The 23,871-nt window shown below is 47.1% G+C and overlaps 1 protein-coding gene across 11 annotated transcripts in view; it reads left to right on the top strand.

Moving 5' to 3' along the window:
• The window catches only part of PPIP5K1 (diphosphoinositol pentakisphosphate kinase 1), a 143,591-nt gene that overhangs the window by 87,641 nt on the left and 32,079 nt on the right, over positions 1 to 23,871 (top strand). For 6 of the 11 annotated variants that reach the window (XM_073304632.1, XM_073304629.1, XM_073304638.1 and 3 more), the window contains 3 exons: positions 6,522 to 6,644; positions 18,940 to 19,002; positions 23,654 to 23,833. The exons of 1 other annotated variant lie outside the window; for it this stretch is intronic. In XM_073304632.1, coding sequence (XP_073160733.1) covers positions 6,522 to 6,644; positions 18,940 to 19,002; positions 23,654 to 23,833 — 366 coding nt within the window. The remainder of the gene's footprint in view (positions 1 to 6,521; positions 6,645 to 18,939; positions 19,003 to 23,653; positions 23,834 to 23,871) is intronic. 4 more of the 11 variants (XM_073304631.1, XM_073304630.1, XM_073304633.1 and 1 more) reach the window with 4 other exon arrangements.

Here is a 23,871-nt window from a genome sequence, read left to right on the forward strand (position 1 = left end):
GGACTCAGGCAGGACTCGTGTCCTGTGCCCCATATATCTTCTCACAGTTTGTGAGGAACATTGTGGGTCACTTGGCCTTTCTCTGAAACATCAAGGCAGAATCCTGTACTGGAGGGACCTGTGTACTGATCAGGGGCAGCAGCTTGTATATCTGAAAACCTGAAAAATGGCTCTCTGGATACAGATTTCTTTCCCCAGTGCTGATGGGTAGAGGTCTGGCACCAGCAGCCCAGTGCATGGTATGGTGACGCATCACCAGCTGGGCATCCAGTCTTTTCTCTGCACTCAGTAGAGCGATGAGCAAGCTTTCTGTTTCCTGATCAGCAGATTCCTCAGTTCATTTGAAAAATCCTGATTGGGCTGTGGACACTCTCCCCTCCCTAGATTTATTCCCTGCTTCCTCCTCCTCTATGCTGCAGTGATGGCTGCTTCCTACAGAACTAGCGAAATCTCTGCACAGGAGAACTGGAGGGAAGGCAGAGGGGCAGTGCTTGCAGTTGGTGTTTACATATCAAGGGGATTAGGTATCCTAAATAACTAAAATGGATGGGTAGATATCCTAGCACTCAGACTGGTCAACATCGGTCTCCTGGGTCAGGAGGCAGAAAGCCAAGTGACAGTAAACCCTGCATGGTTGGGTATCTTGCAGTAAGGCAACTTTCCTCATCTCCAAATATCAAGATCCCCATGCGTGCCCAGTGCTGATCTCCTTTGGAGGGGATTGCTGCCTCCTCTGGCATCAGGCCCTTCTGGAGATTCATCCCCTGGAGACGGGCAGATTCTTCTTCGAGTAGTGTCCCTATGGGTGCTCCACTTTAGGTGTCTGTGTGCCCTTACACCTCTAATCGGAGATTTGTGGTAGCAGTGTCCTGTTGAGCCCACGCATGTGCTCTCCTTCCCTCCTGGTCTGCCTAGAGGCTATTTAGCACTGCACAGGCGAACCCCCCTCACTTCCTTCTCTACTGCCTTTGGTGTCTGACCCAACAAGCAGCTGTCCCTTCCTTAGCTGTGTCATTAGCATAAGTAGTGTTTGTTTTCTTACCTTTGTTCTCCCTAAAAGCACTCAAGCTAGTGTTTTGTTTTATTTTATTCCTTTGGTTTAAAAAGAAAAGAGAAAAAGGAAAAGAACTTCACTTTCCTTCCCTGTCTGGGGGCATTCCCCCCCTCCCCAGGCATCTAGTAGACTCATAATTTTCTTTTTCAGTTGTTTTTAAAAAGAAAAAAAAGACTATGTTCTTCTGTATATTCCTCCCTGCTAGAGGATGACAACCCCCTGCCCAGGGGCTTGCCTCGATTTCTCTGCTCCAAGCGATGCTTCTCCTGCCAGGAGTCAGTTCCTGTAATGGCCAGACACTCACTGTGCCTGGGAGACCCTCACAGAAGTGCTTTACCTGTCACATCTAAAACTGCAGCCTCACAGGAGCTGGGAGCTGAAGTAAAAATTCCTCCCTATAGAGAAAACACTTCAGTCTATCCCTGGAGCCTTCACTTCAAAAGGGGTCCAGTGGTGAAGAGGAGAAGAGAGAGAGAGAGAGAAAGAAGAAGCCACCAGCAGACTCCCCCTGGAAAGGCTCCTCCTTGACTGGCCAGCCAGAGGGGTGTTCCCCAGTCCAAGTAGCTGGCCACATGAGCTCAGGTGTCGCTCCCCTTCAGCAGGGAAGCTCTGAAACCTGATGGAAGCTGAAACCTGAGAAGGGGCTTCCTGCTGTGAGCTCTGCCCTGCTCTGAGCTCTGCTCTCCGCACTGGAGGGGCTTCTATAAGCTCTGTGCTGCTCTGAGCTCTACTCTGGGCAACTACGGCACCCAGAGGGCGCCCTTACCATACCATCTCTAAAAGAGCGACACAGAGACACTCTGCTTTTGGCACCGAGACACCAGAGGCTTCCACAGTCATGCTCTGAGGCAATGGTACCATTCCCTAAGGAGAGGGGACAGTTACCATACCATCTCTAAAAGAGTGGCATAGAGAAACCCTTTGGTACCAGATGCAACAAAACTCCCATCTAGGAAGTGTTCTGCACCTTCCCAACCGTTGATACCGACTACAGACACTCCTCTAGGGTTCCGGATGAGCCCATGGTAACACAGGTGCTCTGATACTCTGGAGATCTGTGGCCTCAGTACCCAGGGAGAGACAATTACCATATTCGCAAAAAGAAAAGGAGGACTAGTGGCACCTAAGAGACTAACCAATTTATTTGAGCATAAGCTTTCGTGAGCTACAGCTCACTTCATCGGATGCATTCAGTGGAAAATACAGTGAGGAGATTTATATACACACAGAACATGAAAAAATGGGTGTTATCATACACACTGTGTTATCATACACATACCATATTGTTTCTAAAAAAGTGGCACCAACAAACTTTTTGTACTGGGCAAAATTCTCATTTAGGGAGTGCTCTGCCAAACTATCAGTACTGACAATGTACCATGGACCCTCCTCTGTGGTACCAAATGAACCCATGGTCCTGCATGACTCTGGTACCCTGGAGACCTGATGATTGGAGAAGAACCACAATACCCATTACTTGGTACCAGGACCCCAGTATCAAGCACATCCAGGCACCCAGAATCGCTCTTAGCACTGGGCTGTATACTGCCAATACCCCAGTCAGTGGCACCCTTACCCACTGACGAATCTGACACTGGCCAGGAGGAGATCATTCCCTGGCCCCTCAAGGTGGCCCACCACCACACTACAAGGGTCATCCCCAATTCCATCACGCCAACCGCCAGTGCCTACCTTCCTGCTTCTCCCTCCCATGGTCATATTGTAACTTTTCGGGTATATACCCACACATGGTGCGACCGTCTCCGGTGTCTCTCAGGGAGAGTCCACCAGTTGGTTTGCTACAGCCTGGCACCTGAGCCAGGGCAGGAGAGCACCTGAGCCAGGACAGGAGAAAGCTTTTTCAGAACAGGAAAGAAGGGGGAAGAGGGAAGGGAGGGGGGAAAAAAAAAAAACCTGAAGAGGAAGCTACCTCTTCAGCACACTTCTCCTCATCTCTCCCAGATGAGACTGTGCTGCCTACCCCTCATCACTAGGTGAAGATTTAAGAACTTTTTGGATCTTACCAAGAGGGTGGCAGACAAGCTGCAGATTCCCTTACAGGAGGTGGCAGATACACATCACAAGATGGTGGAAATTCTGCACACTACCTTCTCATCTAGAACTGTCCTCCCAATTAATGAGCTGATTCTAGCTCCTACCAAAATCATCTGGCAGAGCCAGCCTCCATCGCACCAACCAGCAACAGAGTGTAAACAAAAACAACCCTACATCTGTACCCAAAAAGGCAGACTTTGTTTTCAACATCCACAACCCAATCGTCCTAGTGGATGTGGTTAATGCATGAAGCAAGCAACATAATGCCAAGTCAACTCCATATGCTCAGGCTTCCCAAGATGGTGTATTCATCCACAACATTACTGTTTAGAGTCATAAATTACCAAACTGTCATGGCCAAAACAATTTTGTTAATCTTGGGAAACCCCAGGATGTTTCTGAAACATTACTGGAAACACAGAAAGAACAGATTCAGACCATTCTTAGAGAAGGTCAGTTAATAGCCAGACTGGTCCTAGAGACACCACTGGATGTAGCTGTTACAGCTGCCTGCCCAGTCTCCATGACAGTGGTACTGAGGTGGGTTGTGGGGTTTTTTTGTGTTTTTTGGGTTGTTTTTTTTGTTGTTGTTCGCTATACCTCTCTAGATTGCCCAAAGAGCTACAGACTTCCAATTTGAAGGGCCAAATTCTTTGCGGAGAAGACAGATTTTTTTTTTTCTCTCCACATCCTGAAGGATTCTTGGACTGCACTACACTCCTTAGGAATCTACACTGTGGAACAGAAGAGAAGATATACCTCTCAATCACACCACAGATCAGTCTTCTCAATACTCACCATCTCTGTGCTGTTATGAGCCACAGTGTAAGAGGCCCAGGGCTCAAAAGTGACAACAGTCTGCACCCCAGTCCATGACCTCTCAAGCTTCCTCTTATAAGCACTTTGATGAGCTGGTCAGGGGCCTGAACAATGATACCTTACAGCATCAGCTGCCATCTATACACCTGTCATGCCACTCAGAAGTCACCTTACTTTACTTCACAGCAGTTAGGACCAGCTCTAGAGCAAAGAGAGTGATTGATTTCTAGCCCTGAACCTACAGGGTGCTTACTTTCATATCTTAATACAATCATTGTACAGGAGATTTCCTACTGCTTACCTTTTGGGGCAGGATCATTATAGGTACAGACTGCTCACACAGGGTAGTCTCCAAGGGTCACTTCATTGTAGTGGCATACTAACTCTGGTACAGGGACTGGACTTTATCAGCACCAACCTGATGCAGTACAAGAGAGTGCTCCTCTCACTACTCACATTCACCACCCTGGGACACATCTCCCTAATATGCTGGGGAGCTCACCTACAAAGCAACATAAAAGATCTTATGATGGACGTAATGTGACCTGTATGTTTTGTATAAACTGCCAAGGAGCTGCCAGATCTCCCTCCCTCTGCAAGACAGCATTCAAACTTCGGAATTGATGCACCCGTCACAATGTGCTCATCTCAGCTGTCTGTCTACAAGGGATACAGAACAGGATAACCAACAGTCTCAGTTGGAATCTTCTCATGACAATGCGTGTATACTGAATTCAGAGGTGCTTCAAGATATAGCCACCCTTTGGGGAAACATTCACTGGCAGTTGCCATCATCTTCCCAGCGGACAGGGCCCACTTGTATGTCTTTTCCCAGTTTCCTACCCTATCCAAGATTCTGTTGAAAATTCAACAAAACAAAGCGAGAGTTGTTGTGATTGATTGTGACAAGTCCAGCTCCCTTACCTGACGCAGTCTGGCTCCCTTACCTGACGCAGATGGCAATATGCCCTCCTCTTCCTCGGACATCAGCCCATTTCTCACCCCCCCGCTCAAAACAATGGGCTGACCCTTCACCCCAACCCATGGGTCCTCTGTCTCCAGGCTTGGATCTTTCTTTGTTCCAAGGCTTTGAAGCAGAATGCTCTGACAAGCTGAAATACATGTTGCAACACAACCACAAGTTGACCACTCCACATACCCATCTACAGAATGGAAACGACTCTACGTTTGTACCATTCCAAACGGACAGACCCAACCTCCTCTTTCCTCCCTCTGATTCTGCACTACATTTTACACTCTCACTTCGCTCCCTTAAGGTACATCTCATGGCGAAAATGGCTTCCCACTTGGAGTTTGCTCAACCACTAATACATAGACCTTTTAAGGGCATTGGGACTCTCTTCCCCCATGTGACACCACCCGCTCCAGCCTGGGACTTTAATCTAGTTCTCAGGGCTTCGGACTAGACCTCCCTCCGAGTCCAGGGCAACTTGTTCTCTCTCACACCTGTCCATGACGACAGCATTTCTAATTGCCATCACCTCAGCTAGGCACATAGGAGAAATAGTGGCCCTGATGGCACACCCATCATTCACGGCCTTTGGCTTTAAAAAAATAAAATAATAATAATAACTCCTCCTCTAAGGCCACATATCCCAAGTTTTCCCCTACTTTTTCTGCACTTTCCATATGAATCAACAGATCCATCTCCCTGTTTTTTCCCCAAAACCACATTGTGACAACTGGGAGACAATTGTGCATATGCTAGATATTAGAAGGACATTAGCATTCTATTTGGACAGGACTAAGGACTTCAGGAAATCCCCTAAACTCTTCCGTTCATCCACAGAAAGATCCAAAAGCTCTGATATCTCCTCAAAGACCATCCAAATGAGTCTCTAGTTGCATTAATCACTTAGCAAGGGTGCAACTTCCTTCCATCCATATGCACTCCATGAGATCATTTCCTACCTCAGTCATATTCCATATCCCGTCTACCCAATCTATAGAGCAATGATTGGGTTCTCTGTCCATACTTTCGCAGAACATTAGGCGATCACTGAAGATTTGGCTGCTGACACCATCTTCAACTCCACAGTACTCTCTGTAGTAAAAGACTCCGCTCCGAAGTCCCAGCCTCCAGTGGTGGGTACTGCTCCGGAGTCCCCTAAAGTGGAGCACCCATAGGGACGCTACTCGAAGAAGAAGAATAGGAAGTTACTCACCTTGTGCAGTAACGATGGTTCTTCGAGATGTGTGTCCCTATGGGTGCTCCATATCCACCCTCCTCCTCTCTACTTCAGATTTCTCTACAGGGCTCTGTGGTAGAGAAGGAAGTGAGGGGGGTTCGTTGGTGCAGTGCTAAATAGCCTTGAGGCAGACCATGCAGAGGGAGGGGGAGAGCACATGAGCAGGCTCAACGGGACACTGCTACCAAAAATCTCCGATTAGAGGTGCAGGGGCACACAGACCCCTAAAGTGGAGCACCCATAGGGACGCACATCTCAAAGAACCATTGTTACTGCACAAGGTGAGTAACTGCCTCTTACTTCTCCACCGCTAACTCTGCTGATGTCGTCTGTAGATGCATGCTGTGGAGACATAATACTAATGCCCTCCCACGCCTTTCCAGGGTCGCAGTGTACAGGACTATTTAGCACTACTGTGCTCGGAGGCTCCTCCAGTGCCCCAAACCTTCAGGACTACGCACGCAGCCACGGCAAAAAGTTCACCACCAGCCTGACATACAAAGATGGTATGAATGTTCTTTGTGTAGCAGATAATTTACTTGTGGAACTTGCTCTCTAAAGATGTTACTGAGGCAAAGATGTAGTAAGATTTTCCAGAGAATTAGACATGAATGAATTGAATATTCTCTGCATCTGCACTAATCACAGTCACACTGAATTGTTATGTATTGCTCCAAGCAAGCTGACAGTACCCACTCTTTGGAGGTGGATTACTGAGCTCAATGGGCCATTGGTATGTCCCTGTGTGCTTAGAGGTTCAGCTCGCTTGTCTCAAATGGTCCCATTTGTGCTTTACTTCTAAGCCCATAAGAAGACTAAGTTATCTACATGTGAAGCTGGGGCTGCCATGTTAGCCGAATAACATGCATGGTGGGGTCAGGCTGGGGATATTTGGGAGGGGGAAGTATATGGAGTTATGGGCATCTGTGGGAGAACCTCTGGAATGCACCCACATCCAGACACTTCTGTACACCTGAGGTGCTGATGCGGGTGTTGAGTAGGATGCTGGGAGGAGATTGCAAACTCTCATCACTATTGCTCACTTACTGCAGAAGCTGCCTGAAAAATCTGCAGTTGAATCCCTAATGAAGATGACCTGATAAAATCAAACATTCAGCTCATTGGTTTAAGTGCTGGCCCATACTCTGTCAGTGAAGAGGAACTGTCTGGTTGACACATTAAATAAGAATAGTCATTTGTATTTTATACAGCACTTAGTGTGGTGGCACAATGGGGGCTGGAACAATTTTTATAGTGGGGGTGCTGAGAGCCATTGAACCAAACCGTAAACCCTGTATATAATGGAAACCACTTCAAGCCAGGGGGTGCAGCAGCTCCCCCAGCACCCTAGTTCCAGCACCCTAGTTCCAGCACCTATGGATTTCACTGTGTCAAGGACGCAATGAGGCAGTTCTGCCTCTAGGGACTTCGTGTAGAAGCTGGGATATTCTGGGAGATGTGAGAGTGCTGTAAAGTTGGAGGATTGTTTATTTTTCCATGTTAGCTCAGTTCTTGTGGCCATGGCCCGTTGAGTGGGACAGAATGGAATAAAAAGAGGAAGTTGGTCTGGCAAAGTACTCTGGGGAAGGCATTTGCAAACCAGAAATCCACTGGAACTTCATGGAGAACTTTGTATTGATCAGTCTGCTGAGAGGTTTTCTATGCTGCTCTTCCATCTTTGCTACAAGAGACTTCTGCATAATACTAGGTCTTTGTTGCCTATGTATGACCTGATCTGCTGCCTGGTCAAAGTCATAATCATTTGCACAGCCACTGATTGTGGTGTAGAACATAATAGGGAAGCTTGTCTCCATGAGCTGCATAAAAGATGGATGCAGCATAAGGGTGATAGATATTAGGAAAGCAAACTGGGGGAAACTGCAAAACCTTCTCCTTGTTTGCTGTGGTGTTCTAGCTATGTTGTTCCTAAGGTATTGGCGAGAAAGGGTGGGTATGATGATCAGTGCCCCCCATAACACACCTGTCGGAATCCCTGGGTCTTACACGTGCCCATCATGATGTGGCGTATCGCATCCAGTGTACTAACTGGCCCATAGCAACTCTGTGGGTGTAACCAGCCAATCACTATGCTCAGACTCACAAAGGAAAAGGTAAAAGACAAACCCAGTATCACTCCTAGGTGAACACTTCTCACAAAGTGATCACTCTGTATCTGACCTCTGTCCTCGTCCTCAAAGAAAACCTGCACAACAACTTCAAAAGAAGAGCTTGGGAACTTAAATTCATAACTCGCTGCTGCTAGACACTAAAAAAGAAAGACACTAAATTTACAGCTTCTTACAAGAATCTGTAGCCTGCTAATCCCCCTTGTTTGTCCTATGACTGCACAGGTATTAACAGGCAACTTAATCTTGAATGATTTCTTAGATTATGTGTTGAGCTACTTAAGCCAAATAATTTCTTCCACCTTGTATTTAGCAGTGACACTCTGGATACGTTTCCAAGATCCGAAGAAGAGTTTTGTAACTCAAAAGCTTGTCTCTCTCACCGATAAAATATATTACCTCACCCACCTTGTCTTGGTCAACCTTTTCCTATCAGTTCTGAGCTGCCCTCGGTGACTATGGGTGGGTGTGGGGGGGGAAGAGAATCTGTGCTGGTTATGCAATAGGTCCCAGAGCCAATCTGCCAGTATAGGGCAGGCTAGCTCAAGGCATCCAGTGTGGAGATACAGGTGAGGAGGCTGGAAAGAATAGCCTGTGTCCTAGTATTTTTTTTCTTCTGTAGCTTCTAGGCACCTTCAAAGTTCAGAGGCAGTATTATTCCCATAGGGAGAATTGACTTGGTGCAGGGTATGCAGCAAGCTGGTAGCAGTCAAGAATAGAACCCAGGTCTCCTCAGTCTTGGCCCTGTGCTCATTCACTGCCTGTTGAATGCTGCAGCATGTATGCTGGGCAGCTGGGGCCTGCCTACAAACTCAGTTTGTACCATTGGTTGCTTATAGTCAAGGCCCTGGGCAGTTTCCAGCAGGCTGGGTCTAAATCCTGTGGCAAAGTCCCTGCATTCTTTGGCATTCTTGTGGAGTGGATAGATAATAAAACAGATATAAAATAAAATGTTAGAAGGTAGATTTTTATTTAATTCAGTATGAAGGCGACTAACCTGATCAAGTCACTCGCCCCAGAGTTATTTATTTTGGTGTTAAATTCTGTTTCTTTCTCATTGTCTCCATGCTTTTCTGCTCTGCCAGGGCCAGCAAGCTGCATTGTGGAAGTTGTGAGGAGGAAGCTGGAAGTTTTAACAGCTACATAGAAAGCTATTGAGGCTTTTGGGTCCTGGGGGGAGGCACTTTGGAAAGTGAGACAAGCCCTTTGATTGGGTGTTTCTGCAATGAAGTGGTTTAAATACCAGCATTGCTAATTATCATCTTTAGATTTCAGAGTTACCAATCAATGGAGATGAGTGAGGCAGTTCAGACAACAGTTTAGAAACATAACAATAAAAATAAAACTAAGGGCTTGTCTACATGGGGGGGGGGCTTTATAGTGGATCAAATCAAGTTAATATGATTTGAAAACACTTGAATACATGCAACGCCATACCATCACTGTTCACTAATTACACATTTATCGCAAACCCTGAGGTCTTCTTGCAAAGTGGATGGTTTGCTTCGAATCAGATTAGTTCATCTTTTGTTTGTGTGGATGCAGTTGTTGCACACTTCTTTTTACATGATTCCAGTTTCTTTGCAGGTTGACCGTTACTGGCCTATCACTTTACTTGTGTGCCCTCCCTGCTCTGGTGTCAAGTTTCCAGGACTATTCCACCTCACTTTAGAAGCTGACACATAGCCAGATTTTGCCCATTTGCTCCTGGACTCCAGTGTATCATTTTTTGCAGTGTGACCACCATAGCACTTCTGAAGCCCCACAATATGCCCTCATGTAGCCGCTTGGAGCCATGCTGAGACCCTGGATCTCAATGCCATCTGGGGAGAAGCGGCAGTTCAGGACGCTCTTGTCTCTAGGATAAAGACCTTTTCGTGTACATTGCAAAGTAGATGTCTGCAAGGGGTCACAACCAGGATGCCAAGCAGTGCCAGATAGAGCAAGCAGCTCAGGAGAAAGTACATTATAGCATGGGACAAAAGGAGGCAATATGGCAGGGGATGTGACCTGTCCATTTTTTGATGAACTAGATAGGATTCTACACAATTCTAGTCCATCCTGTACAGACACCATTCGGAACCTGCTGCCCGCACTCTTCCTTTCCCTCCCCCCTCCCCCCCCCGATGAAGACCAGCCAAACGCATCAGAGGATGAGCAGGAGCATGCCAGAGAGGAGTTGTCTCCTGAGAGCCAGGATCTTTTTGGGACTCAGGACCCTCATGCCAGCTAGCTGCAGTCCCACCCTCCTGCAATGGACCGCGATTCCTGCCCTGCATTGGCTGAACCCATGGCCCAGACAGAAACCCATTTGGGACTGGAAAAAGCACATTCCCTGGGGGGAACTTCAGCATGTAATTCTGCAATCTATTATTGTGCCACACTGCTGTCCGCAGCCATTGTAGGCAGATGTGAGCTAGGAGCCCTTCCGAGTATCCAGGCCTTGCCTCCCTTGGCTCATGCTGCCCATTGTCCCCTCACCCTCCAAAGTGCTTCCAAAATGGTGGCTGCTCCACCAGGCAGTCAGCCTATGTGACATGCTAACGCCATGACTATTGATGTTTTCAGGTCCATGGCACATGGAGGCCACTTGCCCATCTGCCTGTCTTCCTTTCCTCTTCCCTTATCTTACTTGACTTCTAAAACCATCCCCCTCCTTCTGCCCTCAACATGGCCACTAGATGGGTGAAGTCAGTCTCTACACCGCCTCCCCTCCCTCAACAGATATGAATAACGAAAGCATTCATTTCTGCAAAAATAAGTGTACGGAGACAGTTGCTACAGGAAAAGGAGTTTCGTGAGTGCTCATAGTTTACATGAGGTATAAATAAGAACATATGAAAGGTCATATTGAGCCAGACCAATGGTCCATCTGGACCATTATCCTGTCTCTAACAGTGGCCAGTGCCAGATGCTTCACAGGGAATGAACAGAAAAGGCAATTTTGAGTGATTCATCCCTTATTATCCAGTCCTATCTTCTGGCAGTTGGAGTTTTAGGGACATCCAGAGCATGGAGTTGCATCCCTGACCATCCTGGTTAATAGCCACTGATGAACCTGTTCTCCATGAACTTATCTAATGCTTTTTTGAACGCAGTTATACTCTTTGTCCTTCACACCATCCCCTGGCAATAAGTCCCACCGGTTGACTGTCCATTGTGTGAAGAAATACTTCCTTTTTGTTTGTGTAATCTGCTGCCTACGAACTTAATTGAGTGACCCCCGGTTCTTATTATGTGAAGGGGTAAATAAATAACACTTACTTTCTCCACACCAGTCATGATTTTATAGACCTCTATCATATCCCCCTTTAGTTATCTCTTCTCTAAGATGAACAGTCCCAGTATTTTTAATCTCTCCTTATATGGATGCTGTTCCATACCACTATTAATAATTTTATTGCCCTTCTCTGTACTAATATCTTTTTAGTGATGGGGCTACCAGAAGTGCAGGCCGTATTCAAGGTGTGGGCGTACTATGGATTTATATAGTGGCACAGATATTTTCTGTTTTATTATTTATCCTTTTTCCTAATGGCTCCTAACATTCTGTTTGCTTTTTTGACTATCACTCTACATTGAGCAGATGTTTTCAGGGAACTATCCACGATGACTCCAAGGTCTTTTTTAAGTGGTAACAACTAATTTAGACTCCATCATTTTGTATGTATAGTTGGGATTATGTTTTCAAATGTGCGTTACTTTGCATTTATCAATGCATATTGTTGTTGAATTTCATCTGCCACTTCCTTGCCCAGTCATCAGATTTAATGAGATCCCTTTGGAACTCTTCACAGTCTGCATTGGACTTAGAAAATTACTTGGTAGTTATCACCTGCAAGTTTTGCCACCTCACTGTTTACCCCCTTTTCCAGATCATCTATGAATATGTTGAACAGCGTTGGTTCCAATACAGATCCTTGGGGTACCCTCTCTCCATTGTGAAAACTGACCTTCTGTTCCTACCCTTTATTTCCTATCTTACTGATCCATGAGAGGACCTTCTCTCTCATCCCATGACTGCTTACTTTGTTTAAGGACCCTTGGTGTGGGACCTTGTCAAAGGCTTTCTGAAAGTCCAAGTACACTAGATCTAATAGATCACCCTTTCCCACATTCTTGTTGACTCCCTCAGAGAATTCTAATAGATGGCTGAGTCATGATTTCCCTTTACAAAAGCCTGTTGACACTTTCCCAATGTATCGTATTTATCTATGTGTCTGATAATTCTGTTCTTTACTGTAGCTTCAACTAATTTGCCTGGTACTGAAGTTAGGCTTACAAGTCTGTAATTGCCAGGATCGCTTCTGGAGCCTTTTTAAAAAATAGCTGTTACAATAGCTATCTTGTACAGAGGCTGATTTAAGTGATGTGTGGTATATCATAGTTCTGCAAATGCCTTTACCAGGCATGCAAGCTGCTCCCTGCTGAGGAACAAATGCCCTTCAATATGCATTCTAACTGATGATCATTGTATGGCTCTATTGTTCTGTGTATTTGCTCTGTCTGCTGGGGAGACGTAGCAGAACTTAAGACTGAGAAATTCTTCATTTAGTTTTGCATGTTGTAGGGAATGGATGCTTGCCCATGCCCCAGGTATAGCTTTCAAGCTCCTTCCACTCCTGCAGCATTTCTGGGGTGACCATCCTAGTGAATAACTTCACAGCATATCTCAGTGGTCTGCTCCTTGCCTCCTAGTCACGCATTCTCTGCCTCTGCCCCAGTGCAACATCCTAGTGAATCAGGACAGCCTAATGGGGGTTGTTGGGAGGATTACTAGCCCTCTCACCCCTGAAGCCTCCCATAAGCCCCCTTTTAACCTTGCCAACATCACAGAAGTGCCTCCAGCACACAAACAAAACCGCAAAACCAAAGTGGAAACATCATTCTAAACCCACCCCCTCCCTACCCCCCAGTCTTCCTAACAGCATGTTCAGAAATCCCGATATACCCAGCACCCTCTTCACACATAGACCACTTTACCTCACGGTGTCTCGTCCCAGTCCTGGGGGAACCTCCAAAATTGTAAGTCACATAAAGAAAAAACATCATGGCGTGTCTGGAATATAACCAACAAGCAACTGCTTTTTGGGTTTTTCCCCCAGACAGCCACAGGACCTGCAGTGGCCAGACTGTCAAAGACAGAGCTTCTCTGTACTGCAGAAAGGCTGGCCACCTGAGTGGGTGGAAATGGAAGACCCTGGACGAAATGTTTGTAGCACTCATGGTGGAGTTGCAGAGGAAAACTGAACTGTACATCAAGACTTGGAAGAAGAAAGAAATGCAGCTCTCCAGGAAAGTGTGGCTGTGGCCAGGGGAAGCATCACCCTGGCCAAAGAGATCATGGAAAAAGACAAGGAGATGCAGAGGCAACACATGGACACTATCTTGGGCCAGAATGCTCTCCTCTTAAACATGCTCATACTAGGCCAATAGGCCCTGCAGTCCTGTTACTTGGGACTCAGGCATGTCCTTGAGCCCATGGGCAATACTGGCTACTGGGACCAGCAGCAACTCCTCCCCACTGCACCTCTCAGCAGTGTTACCAGAAGCCATCCCCGTTTTGGAATCAACCTTTAGACACCAAAAACGCAGGGGAGTCCAGTAGTGTCCCTGACAGTTTTCAGCTGTGGCATTCAGCCCCAGAGCGCATGTGAGGGAAGGCATATACCCAGTTCCAAAAGATCCTTGTAGACCACCATTCATTTATGTCCGAAAATCATAGAATATCAGCATTGGAAGGGACCTCAGGAGGTAATCTAGTCCAACCCCCTGCTCAAAAGCAGGACCAATCCCCAATTAAATCATCCCAGCCAGGGCTTTCTCAAGCCTGACCTTAAAAACTTATAAGGAAGGAGATTCCACCACCTCCCTAGGCAACACATTCCAGTGTTTCACCACCCTCCTAGTGAAAAAGTTTTTCCTAATATCCAACCTAAACCTCCCCCACTGCAACTTGAGACCATTACTCCTTGTCCTGTCCTCTTCCACCACTGAGAATAGTCTAGGACCATCCTCTCTGGAACCACCTCTCAGGTATTTGAAAGCAGCTATCAAATCCCCCCTCATTCTTCTCTTCTGCAGACTAAACAATCCCAGTTCCCTCAGCCTCTCCTCATAAGTCATGTGTTCCAGACCCCTAATCATTTTTGTTGCCCTTCGCTGGACTCTTTCCAATTTATCCACATCCTTCTTGTAGTGTGGGGCCCAAAACTGGACACAGTACTCCAGATGAGGCCTCACCAATGTCAAATAGAGGGGGACGATCACGTCCCTCGATCTGCTGGCAATGCCCCTACTTATACATCCCAAAATGCCATTGGCCTTCTTGGCAACAAGGGCACACTGCTGACTCATATCCAGCTTCTCGTCCACTGTCACCCCTAGGTCCTTTTCCGCAGAACTGCTGTCTAGCCATTCAGTCCCTAGTCTGTAGCTGTGCATTGGGTTCTTCCGTCCTAAGTGCAGGACCCTGCACTTATCCTTATTGAACCTCATCAGATTTCTTTTGGCCCAATCCTCCAATTTGTCTAGGTCCCTCTGTATCCTATCCCTGCCCTCCAGCGTATCTACCACTCCTCCCAGTTTAGTATCATCCACAAATTTGCTATGAGTGCAATCCATACCATCCTCCAGATCATTTATGAAGATATTGAACAAAACCGGCCCCAGGACCGACCCCTGGGGCACTCCACTTGGCACCGGCTGCCAACTAGACATGGAGCCATTGATCACTACACGTTGAACCCGACAATCTAGCCAACTTTCTACCCACCTTTATAGTGCATTCATCCAGCCCGTACTTCTTTCACTTGCTGACAAGAATACTGTGGGAGACGGTGTCAAAAGCTTTGCTAAAGTCAAGATACAATACGTCCACTGCTTTCCCTTCATCCACAGAACCAGTAATCTCATCATAGAAGGCGATTAGATTAGTCAGGCATGACCTTCCCTTGGTGAATCCATGCTGACTGATCACTTTCCTCTCATGTAAGTGCTTCAGGATTGATTCTTTGAGGACCTGCTCCATGATTTTTCCGGGGACTGAGGTGAGGCTGACTGGCCTGTAGTTCCCAGGATCCTCCTTCTTCCCTTTTTTAAAGATTGGCACTACATTAGCCTTTTTCCAGTCATCCGGGACTTCCCCCATTCGCCACGAGTTTTCAAAGATAATGGCCAATGGCTCTGCAATCACAGCCGCCAGTTCCTTTAGCACTCTCGGATGCAACTCGTCCGGCCCCATGGACTTGTGCACATCCAACTTTTCTAAATAGTCCCTAACCACCGCTTTCTCCACAGAGGGCTGGCCATCTCTTCCCCATGTTGTGATGCCCAGCGCAGCAGTCTGGGAGCTGACCTTGTTCGTGAAGACAGAGGCAAAAAAAGCATTCAGTACATTAGCTTTTTCCACATCCTCTGTCACTAGGTTGCCTCCCTCATTCATTAAGGGGCCCACACTTACCTTGGCTTTCTTCTTGTTGCCAACATATCTGAAGAAACCCTTCTTGTTACTCTTAACATCTCTCGCTAGCTGCAGCTCCAGGTGCGATTTGGCCCTCCTAATTTCATTCCTACATGCCCGAGCAATATTTTTATACTCTGCCCTGGTCATATGTCCAACCTTCCACTTCTTGTAAGCTTCTTTTTTATGTTTAAGATCCGCTAGGATTTCACCGTTAAGCCAAGCTGGTCACCTGCCATATTTACTATTCTTTCGACTCATCGGGATGGTTTGTCCCTGTAACCTCAACAGGGATTCCTTGAAATACAGCCAGCAATACAGATCACCAGTGATGATCCACTAGTCCTTGGAGAACCATGGCGAACTATCCCTTTTTCTGTTTCTAAATTCTGTGCCCTGGTGGGGCGAGGGACCAGCAAAGGATAGGCACATGGGTTCCACCAGTTGCTCCAGTGCAGTTGGGAACCCCGTGCGTGCAAAGCCATCAATAATCTCCTGAGCACTACTCAACTAGAGAGTACCTTATCAGTGGCATAGCAGACCTGCATGAGAATGGACCCATGGCGAATTGGTGTGCTACAGACTGGTAGCATTTGGGGATGGCCAGCTTCCAGATGGCAAGGGCGACTGGCTTCTTCACAGAGGTGTGGCACTGCATGATGGTGTGCTGTTGATGCAGCTCCAGAGTCTGTTCTGCACAGATCTCAAAAAGGGTAACTCTCCCTAGCCTGAAGTTCTTTGGCCACGGCTAGTCATCCCAGGCAGGCAGAATGTCCTCTCCCACCAATCCACACTGGTTTCCCAGCCCCATAGACTGTGCTGAGAACTGTGTAACTCATCCAGGAACTGGTCCTCTAGTTCACGCAGGTTGGCAGGGTCCTCTTCCTCCTCATTCTGCTCCTCCCACTCCAGTGTGTTGTGCTGATGCCATAGAATATTCTTATGCTTGTGGGGCAATTTGGCAACGTGAAATGCCAATTTCATCTGGCTTTAGTGCTATAATGCAGCCCGGGCAGGCTCTGAATATTCAGTTTTCACCATAGCAGAATGGAGCATTGTTGAGTTAATGCTGACTGAGCAATTCGAAAATAGCACAAGGCTATCAGGAAAGGAAGGATGGGGTGGAGAATGCAGAAATGTAGAATTAAAAAAACAAAAACAAAATAGAACCTACCTGGATTCCCACAGTTCACAGCAAAAACAATCCCAGGATGCATGCTGCTCAGCAGCAAAACAAAGGACCTCTCAAGAAGACTGCACCCTGAGTTTGCAGCAAACTGCTGCAGTGTGTTCACACAATGTGAATTGAAAATGGAATAAGTGTTCCGCGTGCATCCTGTTGGTGCAATTTGCATACTCTGAGTTACCTGATGCACATCAAACAGCTTTGGATTAAACTAGGGACACAGCCTAAGATTCCGGAGTACAATTCTGGACCAGTGGTGGCTTTTGCTTCTCCTTTCTGTGGCGGCTGAATTGCGGAGTACGTGGTGCCCTGCTTGTGGTGCTTTCCTCCACGGTTCATTGCTGCACTAGGAAGTTGAATTGGCTTTATTTCTTCTAAAAGTCTCCTTGTTGGCGACTGGGAATAAGATACGGAGCTTTTCACCTCTACGTTACTGGTGTGATGGAGCGCAATCCACTAGCGAGTGAAAATCATCCGTGGTATCGCCTTCTGTGAAGTAAGTTGGTTGGCCTCAGGCCAGTTCCTCATAGCCAGCCGTTGAGTGGCCTATGGAGACTGAATGTCACTGTCTCCTCTAGAGCTGATTTATAGGGTCAAGGCTGAGAAACTCTCCAATTTGAGTGCATGTGGATGGGAATCTTGTCCTGCTTCTACCTATGCTGCACCTACCCAGGAATAAACGGAGCAATTCAGTTTCCAGGGCCATCCAGACAGCAAGGGAAATATAGAAACGCCCATGAGCCCTTGAATAAAATTAATTGTGGGGGTAAGTCAGCAGTATTTCCGTAAACATAGCCAGCAACATGATCCAGACACAAGGATGAGATGGCATTGATGCCAACTGAATTAGAGCACTTATGGAAGGGCAAGGTTGTGTGTAGCTCTTATGGCTCTGGTGAAAAGGAAGCATGAAAGAGACACTCTGAGAAATGAAAACCTTTTTAATTCGCACGCCGTGGTGGAAGTCTGGCCAGCTGGGCTCTGTTCCACCAAGCTATGAATCCAGTCAGCCTTTTTCTCTTCGGTTTGTGCTGGCCTGTCCCTTCCCACACGCCCTGAGGAGCTACCTGCAATATTCCCCATGCCTCACTGCAGACTTCTCTGGTAGATTATGGAAATAACAAAACTGTACCATGAAAGCCGAGCCCTTTTATGCACCATCTGTTTTCAGTCCCTCCCTCCCCAGCTACATAACTCGTGTGAGACAGCTTTGCTGCCTCTGTGGCCAGGAACCTGGCCTGGCTCATGCCCAAAGGGATCCTTGTGGGGCCCAGCTGAAGCCCAGCTGTGCTTGAGGGGCTATACCTGGCCTGTATCTGGGAATGCCTCGTGGGACGAGGTCTGGGGGCACCCGCTTAGTCTGTTCAGTTGTAAATTTGACTTTCCTTTTTAAGTCATAAAGCTCTCTGCTTAGCACAGATTCCGGAGAGGACACACTGAGGCTACAGTGTCCTTTACTTTGAATCTTCTGTTCCTGCAAGGGGAGAGCAGTCTTAGGCACTTCACTTCTCCCCAATAAGTTCTGAGTGGCTTGGCCTATATTGTACTGCTGCATTCTGTTGTGTGGCTTTGTGCTATACTGACTCTGAGAATGTCCTGGTCACCTGTGCAGAAGAGCCCTATCTCTTCCCCCAGCTATCTCTAGTAGGACCAGTCCATGCACAACTCAGAGAGCAGAGAGTATCTCTAGGTGAAATGAGGTAGGAAGGCAGGGAGTCCCTCCCGTGTATAAGAATGGGGCTGAAGAAGTGTGAGAACATTGCAGGGTATCAGGAAGGGAGACTGTTAGTGCACATAAGTGCAAGGGAGGCAGAGAGCAGGTGTAAAGAGGGACCTGGAGGACTCTGTCAGGTGCTGCAGATGTAAGGAGTGTCAAGAGAAGTGTCAAGTGGGAGCGGGTGTCTGGGGGTCAGGCAGATGGATAAGTGTGAGGGGTCTATTAGGCAGGGATAGTTGTAAGCATGCAAAGTCTCAGGGCTCCTTAGAAGCAGGCTATTAACTGAGATGATCTGTTTTTATTTCCTCAGAGCTCTTGTCTATGCCAGCCGTAAAACGATTTTCTGTGTCGTTTGCAAAGCATCCGACTAATGGTACGTTTGCTTCCTTGATTTGACGTTTCCTCATGCTTCTAACCTCATCCTCACGTTCTGTTCTCTCTGCACGTCATTCTGTGTACCCCTCCCTTCAGCCTTCTCATGTTCCTCTGCGCGTCTGTGTATCTGGTGTCCAACTGTTCCACCGTTTTCCCAGTTGTCTCATTGTGACTAACCTGCTCACTTTGTGTTACTGTCTGTGAGGGGCCCAGGCTTGGGCAGGCTGTTAGAATCCTGGCAGCCTGTTTATTCCAGAGGTGTTTGCACCCCGACTGACCAACCAAATGTGAGCAAACAAGAATTGGATCCTTTAGCAGCCTCAAATTCTGTACTGGCGTCAGCGTCTCCTCCATGCTCGCTCTCTCCATCTCACTGATGGTGTGGGAGGCATAGCCATGCAAACCCTGGAGCACAATCTGCCTTGACAGTCTGTATCCTGAGAGAAGCAATGACTGGCTCTCTAGTCTGCTGTGCATGGCAGCGGAGGAAGAGCGAGGGCAGCTCTGGGGTTAGATGGCGTTAATAAGTGAGGCAAAGGCAGCCTCCAGCTGGTGGCCATGGAAAATGCAATCTACTGAGGTGAGAGAGGATAAAACAGCAAGGATCCCTAGCATTTCCTCTAGCCAAGCTGCCCCTCAGCACAGTGGCCTTGGTAGCTCTGATTCTCTCCTGGTTTCCCACCTGCACAGTGTCGCTTGCAATGCTAGTCCCTCTCATGTTTCCCCCCCCCGCACCCCAATCTCTCTTCATCCCCCACCCAACATGATGGCATTGGTAGGGCTGGTCTCACCTTTTCACATGCACCCTCCCCCCAAGCATCATGTCATTGGAGAATTCACTTTTAATCACACAAACAAATATGGTCGCAAAGGAAGGTTGTGGAATGTTCATTGACATTCAAAAGGGCAGCGCCTTTCTCCTTTGCTGTGGGAAATCTTCCCCACTGAACACACGAAACTCAGAGACTGGGCTCCATATTTGTTCCCCTCTTCTTAGCCAGGAGGGAGGGCAGCTGCAGTACAGTCTGCTTTGCTCTCCCCACCCTAACAGCAAGGAATAGGGGAAGAGCGGCTGTGCTCCTTGTGTGCTCCAACTCCCCTGCTCTGTGTAGCTCCTAACCTGATGTTGGTTCTCCTGGTCTGTCAAATGGCTCATAAGTATTTGCTCTCTAAGCCTTGAACAGAAATGTTCAGAAAAATTTTGTTTTACAGCTAACATTCCTACCCATTCCTCATGGATAGGGAGTGGCTGGGACTGGAGCAGGTTATTAAGAGTCATAAGTAGAAGTACTTGTCTCTTCTCAACCTGAATGCTGGTGCTCAGTAAACGCTCTGTGATCTAGAAGATGAGTCTAAGAACAGAAAAGAACCATCATAAAGCACAAAGCTAGGGTCTGGCTAGTTTCTGAAGGGTATGTCTGCACAGCCAAAGGTCTGCATGGGCTAGCCTGCCTGCACTGGCTGGATTTGTGCTGGTTCAGGTTACAAGAACAGGGAAGACAGGGCAGCGTGGGCTTCAGCATGGATAGTTCAAGCCTGACACAGACCCTGAGTAATGCTCGGCAAACTAGTGCACTTTGAATGCTGCGCTATGCGTCTTCACTGCTGCTGTTACCCACACTAGTGGGATTCATGCTAGCTCAGGTAGCTTAGCCTGTGTACAGCTTCTGGTGCGTAGACATACTGAGTCTCCAAGCAGGTCAGACTGTGGGAGAAATTACCAGGTGGACTTGATCTCATTCTGTGCAAAGGGAGCAGCTGCATGGCTCATTCCAGTATCTTTCTGAAAATAGTTTGGTAAGCACATGTGGCATGTGGAAGCCAAGCTCTTCCTTTATGGAGCAGCCTTCCGTAGGCCACCCCCCACTATAACAGCAGCCTGATGCCCATAGAGAGATTATAGAGGGAAATAGGGCACCCGCAGTGTGTGTGTTGGGAAAAAAAGTGCACAGAGCATAGGGCTCTTTAATCCGTCAGACAGAAACAACATGAGATCCAATGGCTGGGAGGTGGAGCCAGACAAATTTTTAAAAAACTTTCTACAAATACATTAGAAGCAGAGGAAAACTAAGGACAGAGTAGGCCCGTTACTCAATGAGGGGGGAAAGACAATAGCAGAAAATGTGGAAATGGCAGAGGTGCTTAATGACTTCTTTGTTTCGGTTTTCACCAAGAACGTTGGTGGCAATGGGATGTCTAAAATAGTGAATGCCAGTGAAAATAAAATAGGATCAGAGTCTAAAATTGGAAAAGAACAGGTCAAAAATTACTTAGACAAGTTAGATGTCTTCAAATCACCAGGGCCTGATGAAATGCATCCTAGAATATTCAAGGAGCTACTGAGGGGATATCTGAGCCATTAGCGATTATCTTTGAAAAGTCATGGAAGAAGGGAGAGATTCCAGAAGACAGGAAAAGGGCAAATATAGTGCCCATCCTTAAAAAGGGAAATAAGGACAACCCAGGGAATTACAGACCAGTCATCTTAACTTCTGTATCTGGAAAGATAATGGAGCAAATAATTAAGCAATCAGTGGGCTTAAATTGCAGCAAGGGTTAGGGTTGGACATTAGGAAAAACTTCCTAACTGCCAAAGTGGTTAAGCACTGGAATAAATGGCCTGGGGAGGTTGTGGAATCTCCATCATTGGGGATTTTTAAGAGCAGGTTGAACAAACACCTGTCAGGGATGGTCTAGACAATACTTAGTCCTGCCTTGAGTGCGGGGGACTGGACTGGAACGCGTTACCTAGGGAGGTGATGGAATCTCCTTCCTTAGGAGTTTTTAAGTTCAGGCTTGACAAAGCCTTGGCTGGGATGATTTAGTTGGGGATTGGCCCTGCTTTGAGCAGGGGGTTGGACTAGATGACCTCCTGAGGTCCCTTCCAACCCTGATATTCTATGACTACATGACCTCTTGAGGTCCCTTCCAGTTCTATGATTGTTAATTGCAGACTAGAAATCAGGTGCACATTTTTAACAGTGAGGGTAATTAACCACTGGAACAACTTACCTAGGGACACGATGCATTCCCTGTCTAAATCCAGACTGGAAGTCTCAATTGAAAAGATCTGCTGTAGCTCGACCGCAAGCGATGGGCTTGATGCAGGAACCACTGGGTGAAATTATCTGCCCTGGGCCAGAGGCTGGACTAGATAATCATAATAGACCATTCTGGCCTTAAAATCTGTGACTCCAGGAGGAACTGGGCACCAATATCATGAATCCCACAGTGTGGGAAGGAATTTGGTCGTCTTTCCACACTGCCTTGAGGATGACAGTATAATTCTATGGAGTGGGGCTGATACGTTTCCCAGTGTTTCTTGGCACTCTCATAGTCTTGGAGAAAGATCTTGGAGTCATCGTGGATAGTTCTCTGAAGACGTCCACGCAGTGTGCAGCGGCAGTCAAAAAAGCAAACGGGAGGTTAGGAATCATTAAAAAAGGGATAGAGAATAAGACAGAAAATATCTTATTGCCCTTATATAAATCCATGGTACACCCACATCTTGAATGCTGTGTACAGATGTGGTCCCCTCATCTCAAAAAAGATATACTGGCATTAGAAAAGGGCAACTAAAATGATTAGGGGTTTGGAACGGGTCCCATATGAGGAGAGATTAAAGAGGCTAGGACTTTTCAGCTTGGAAAAGAGGAGACTAAGGGGGGATATGATAGAGGTCTATAAAATCATGAGTGGTATGGAGAAGTGAATAAGGAAAAGTTATTTACTTGTTCCCATAATATAAGAACTAGGGGCCACCAAATTAAATTAATGGGTTGCAGGTTTAAAACAAATAAAAGGAAGTTCTTCTTCATTCAGCACAGAGTCAACCTGTGGAACTCCTTGCCTGAGGAGTTTGTGAAGGCTAGGACTATTACAGCATTTAAAAGAGAACTGGATAAATTCATGGTGGTTAAGTCCATTAATGGCTATTAGCCAGGATGGGTAAGGAATGGTGTCCCTAGCCCCTGTTTGTCAGAGGGTGGAGATCACTTGATCATTACCTATTAGGTTCACCCCCTCTGGGGCACCTGGCATTGGCCACTGTCGGTAGACAGGATACTGGGTGGTTGGACCTTTGGTTTGACCCAGTATGGCCATTCTTATGTTCTTACGGGGGCTGTAAATAACTCGTGCCCCTCTGCATTTTCAGAACCTCCAGGTGATCTGTTCTCAGCTAATTTCTCAGCCTCCCTGCTGGCTATTGTCCACCCTTGCTATGCTCTCCAAGCCATACATTTTTCTTCCCCATACACAGTGCTCAGGATTCTGGCACCAAAGGCTGTATCTGGATTTCTTGGTTCAGTGGGAGAAGGGCCAGGCCTGGGGCTACCTTTCTTGTTTTGTAGCCCAGCCTGGATCTTAATTACACACAGGCTAAAAATGTGTTCCTGGGGTTTGTTCATTTTAAAAAAACTAAAATCTTGGAAAGTAACAACCTAAATGTAAACGAGCTCTTCAATGGGATTGTACCCTGGGGGCTGAAGGTTCAGCGTATTGGGTGGTGAGGAGAGTGCTCTTCCTACTCTTTGGGGCTGGGGGTTCAGCACATGGCCTTTTCCCCACCTGTCTCCATTTTCTCATTTCTCAGCTACCCTCTCTCTCTCTCTCTCTCTCTCGCCTTCTGTGGTTCCCTTCTTCTGTAGATGTGCTTGAACACCACCGTGTTGCCCAGCTGCTGTGCCGTTTTTCCTCTGACTATGCCATGAGACGGAATATCTCCTTGGATGCCACTCTGGCCCACCACCTACATCAGTGTTCCTACCACCTGCGTCTCTTCAGGAGCTGGCTGATCTCAGGCCAGGATGACTTGGAGTGCCTCTACGGTACTGCACGCTGCAGCTGCCTTAAGCCCACGCTCTTG

The sequence above is a fragment of the Lepidochelys kempii genome, chromosome 10 (genome assembly GCF_965140265.1).
Source record: "Lepidochelys kempii isolate rLepKem1 chromosome 10, rLepKem1.hap2, whole genome shotgun sequence".
Classification (NCBI taxonomy): domain Eukaryota; kingdom Metazoa; phylum Chordata; order Testudines; family Cheloniidae; genus Lepidochelys; species Lepidochelys kempii.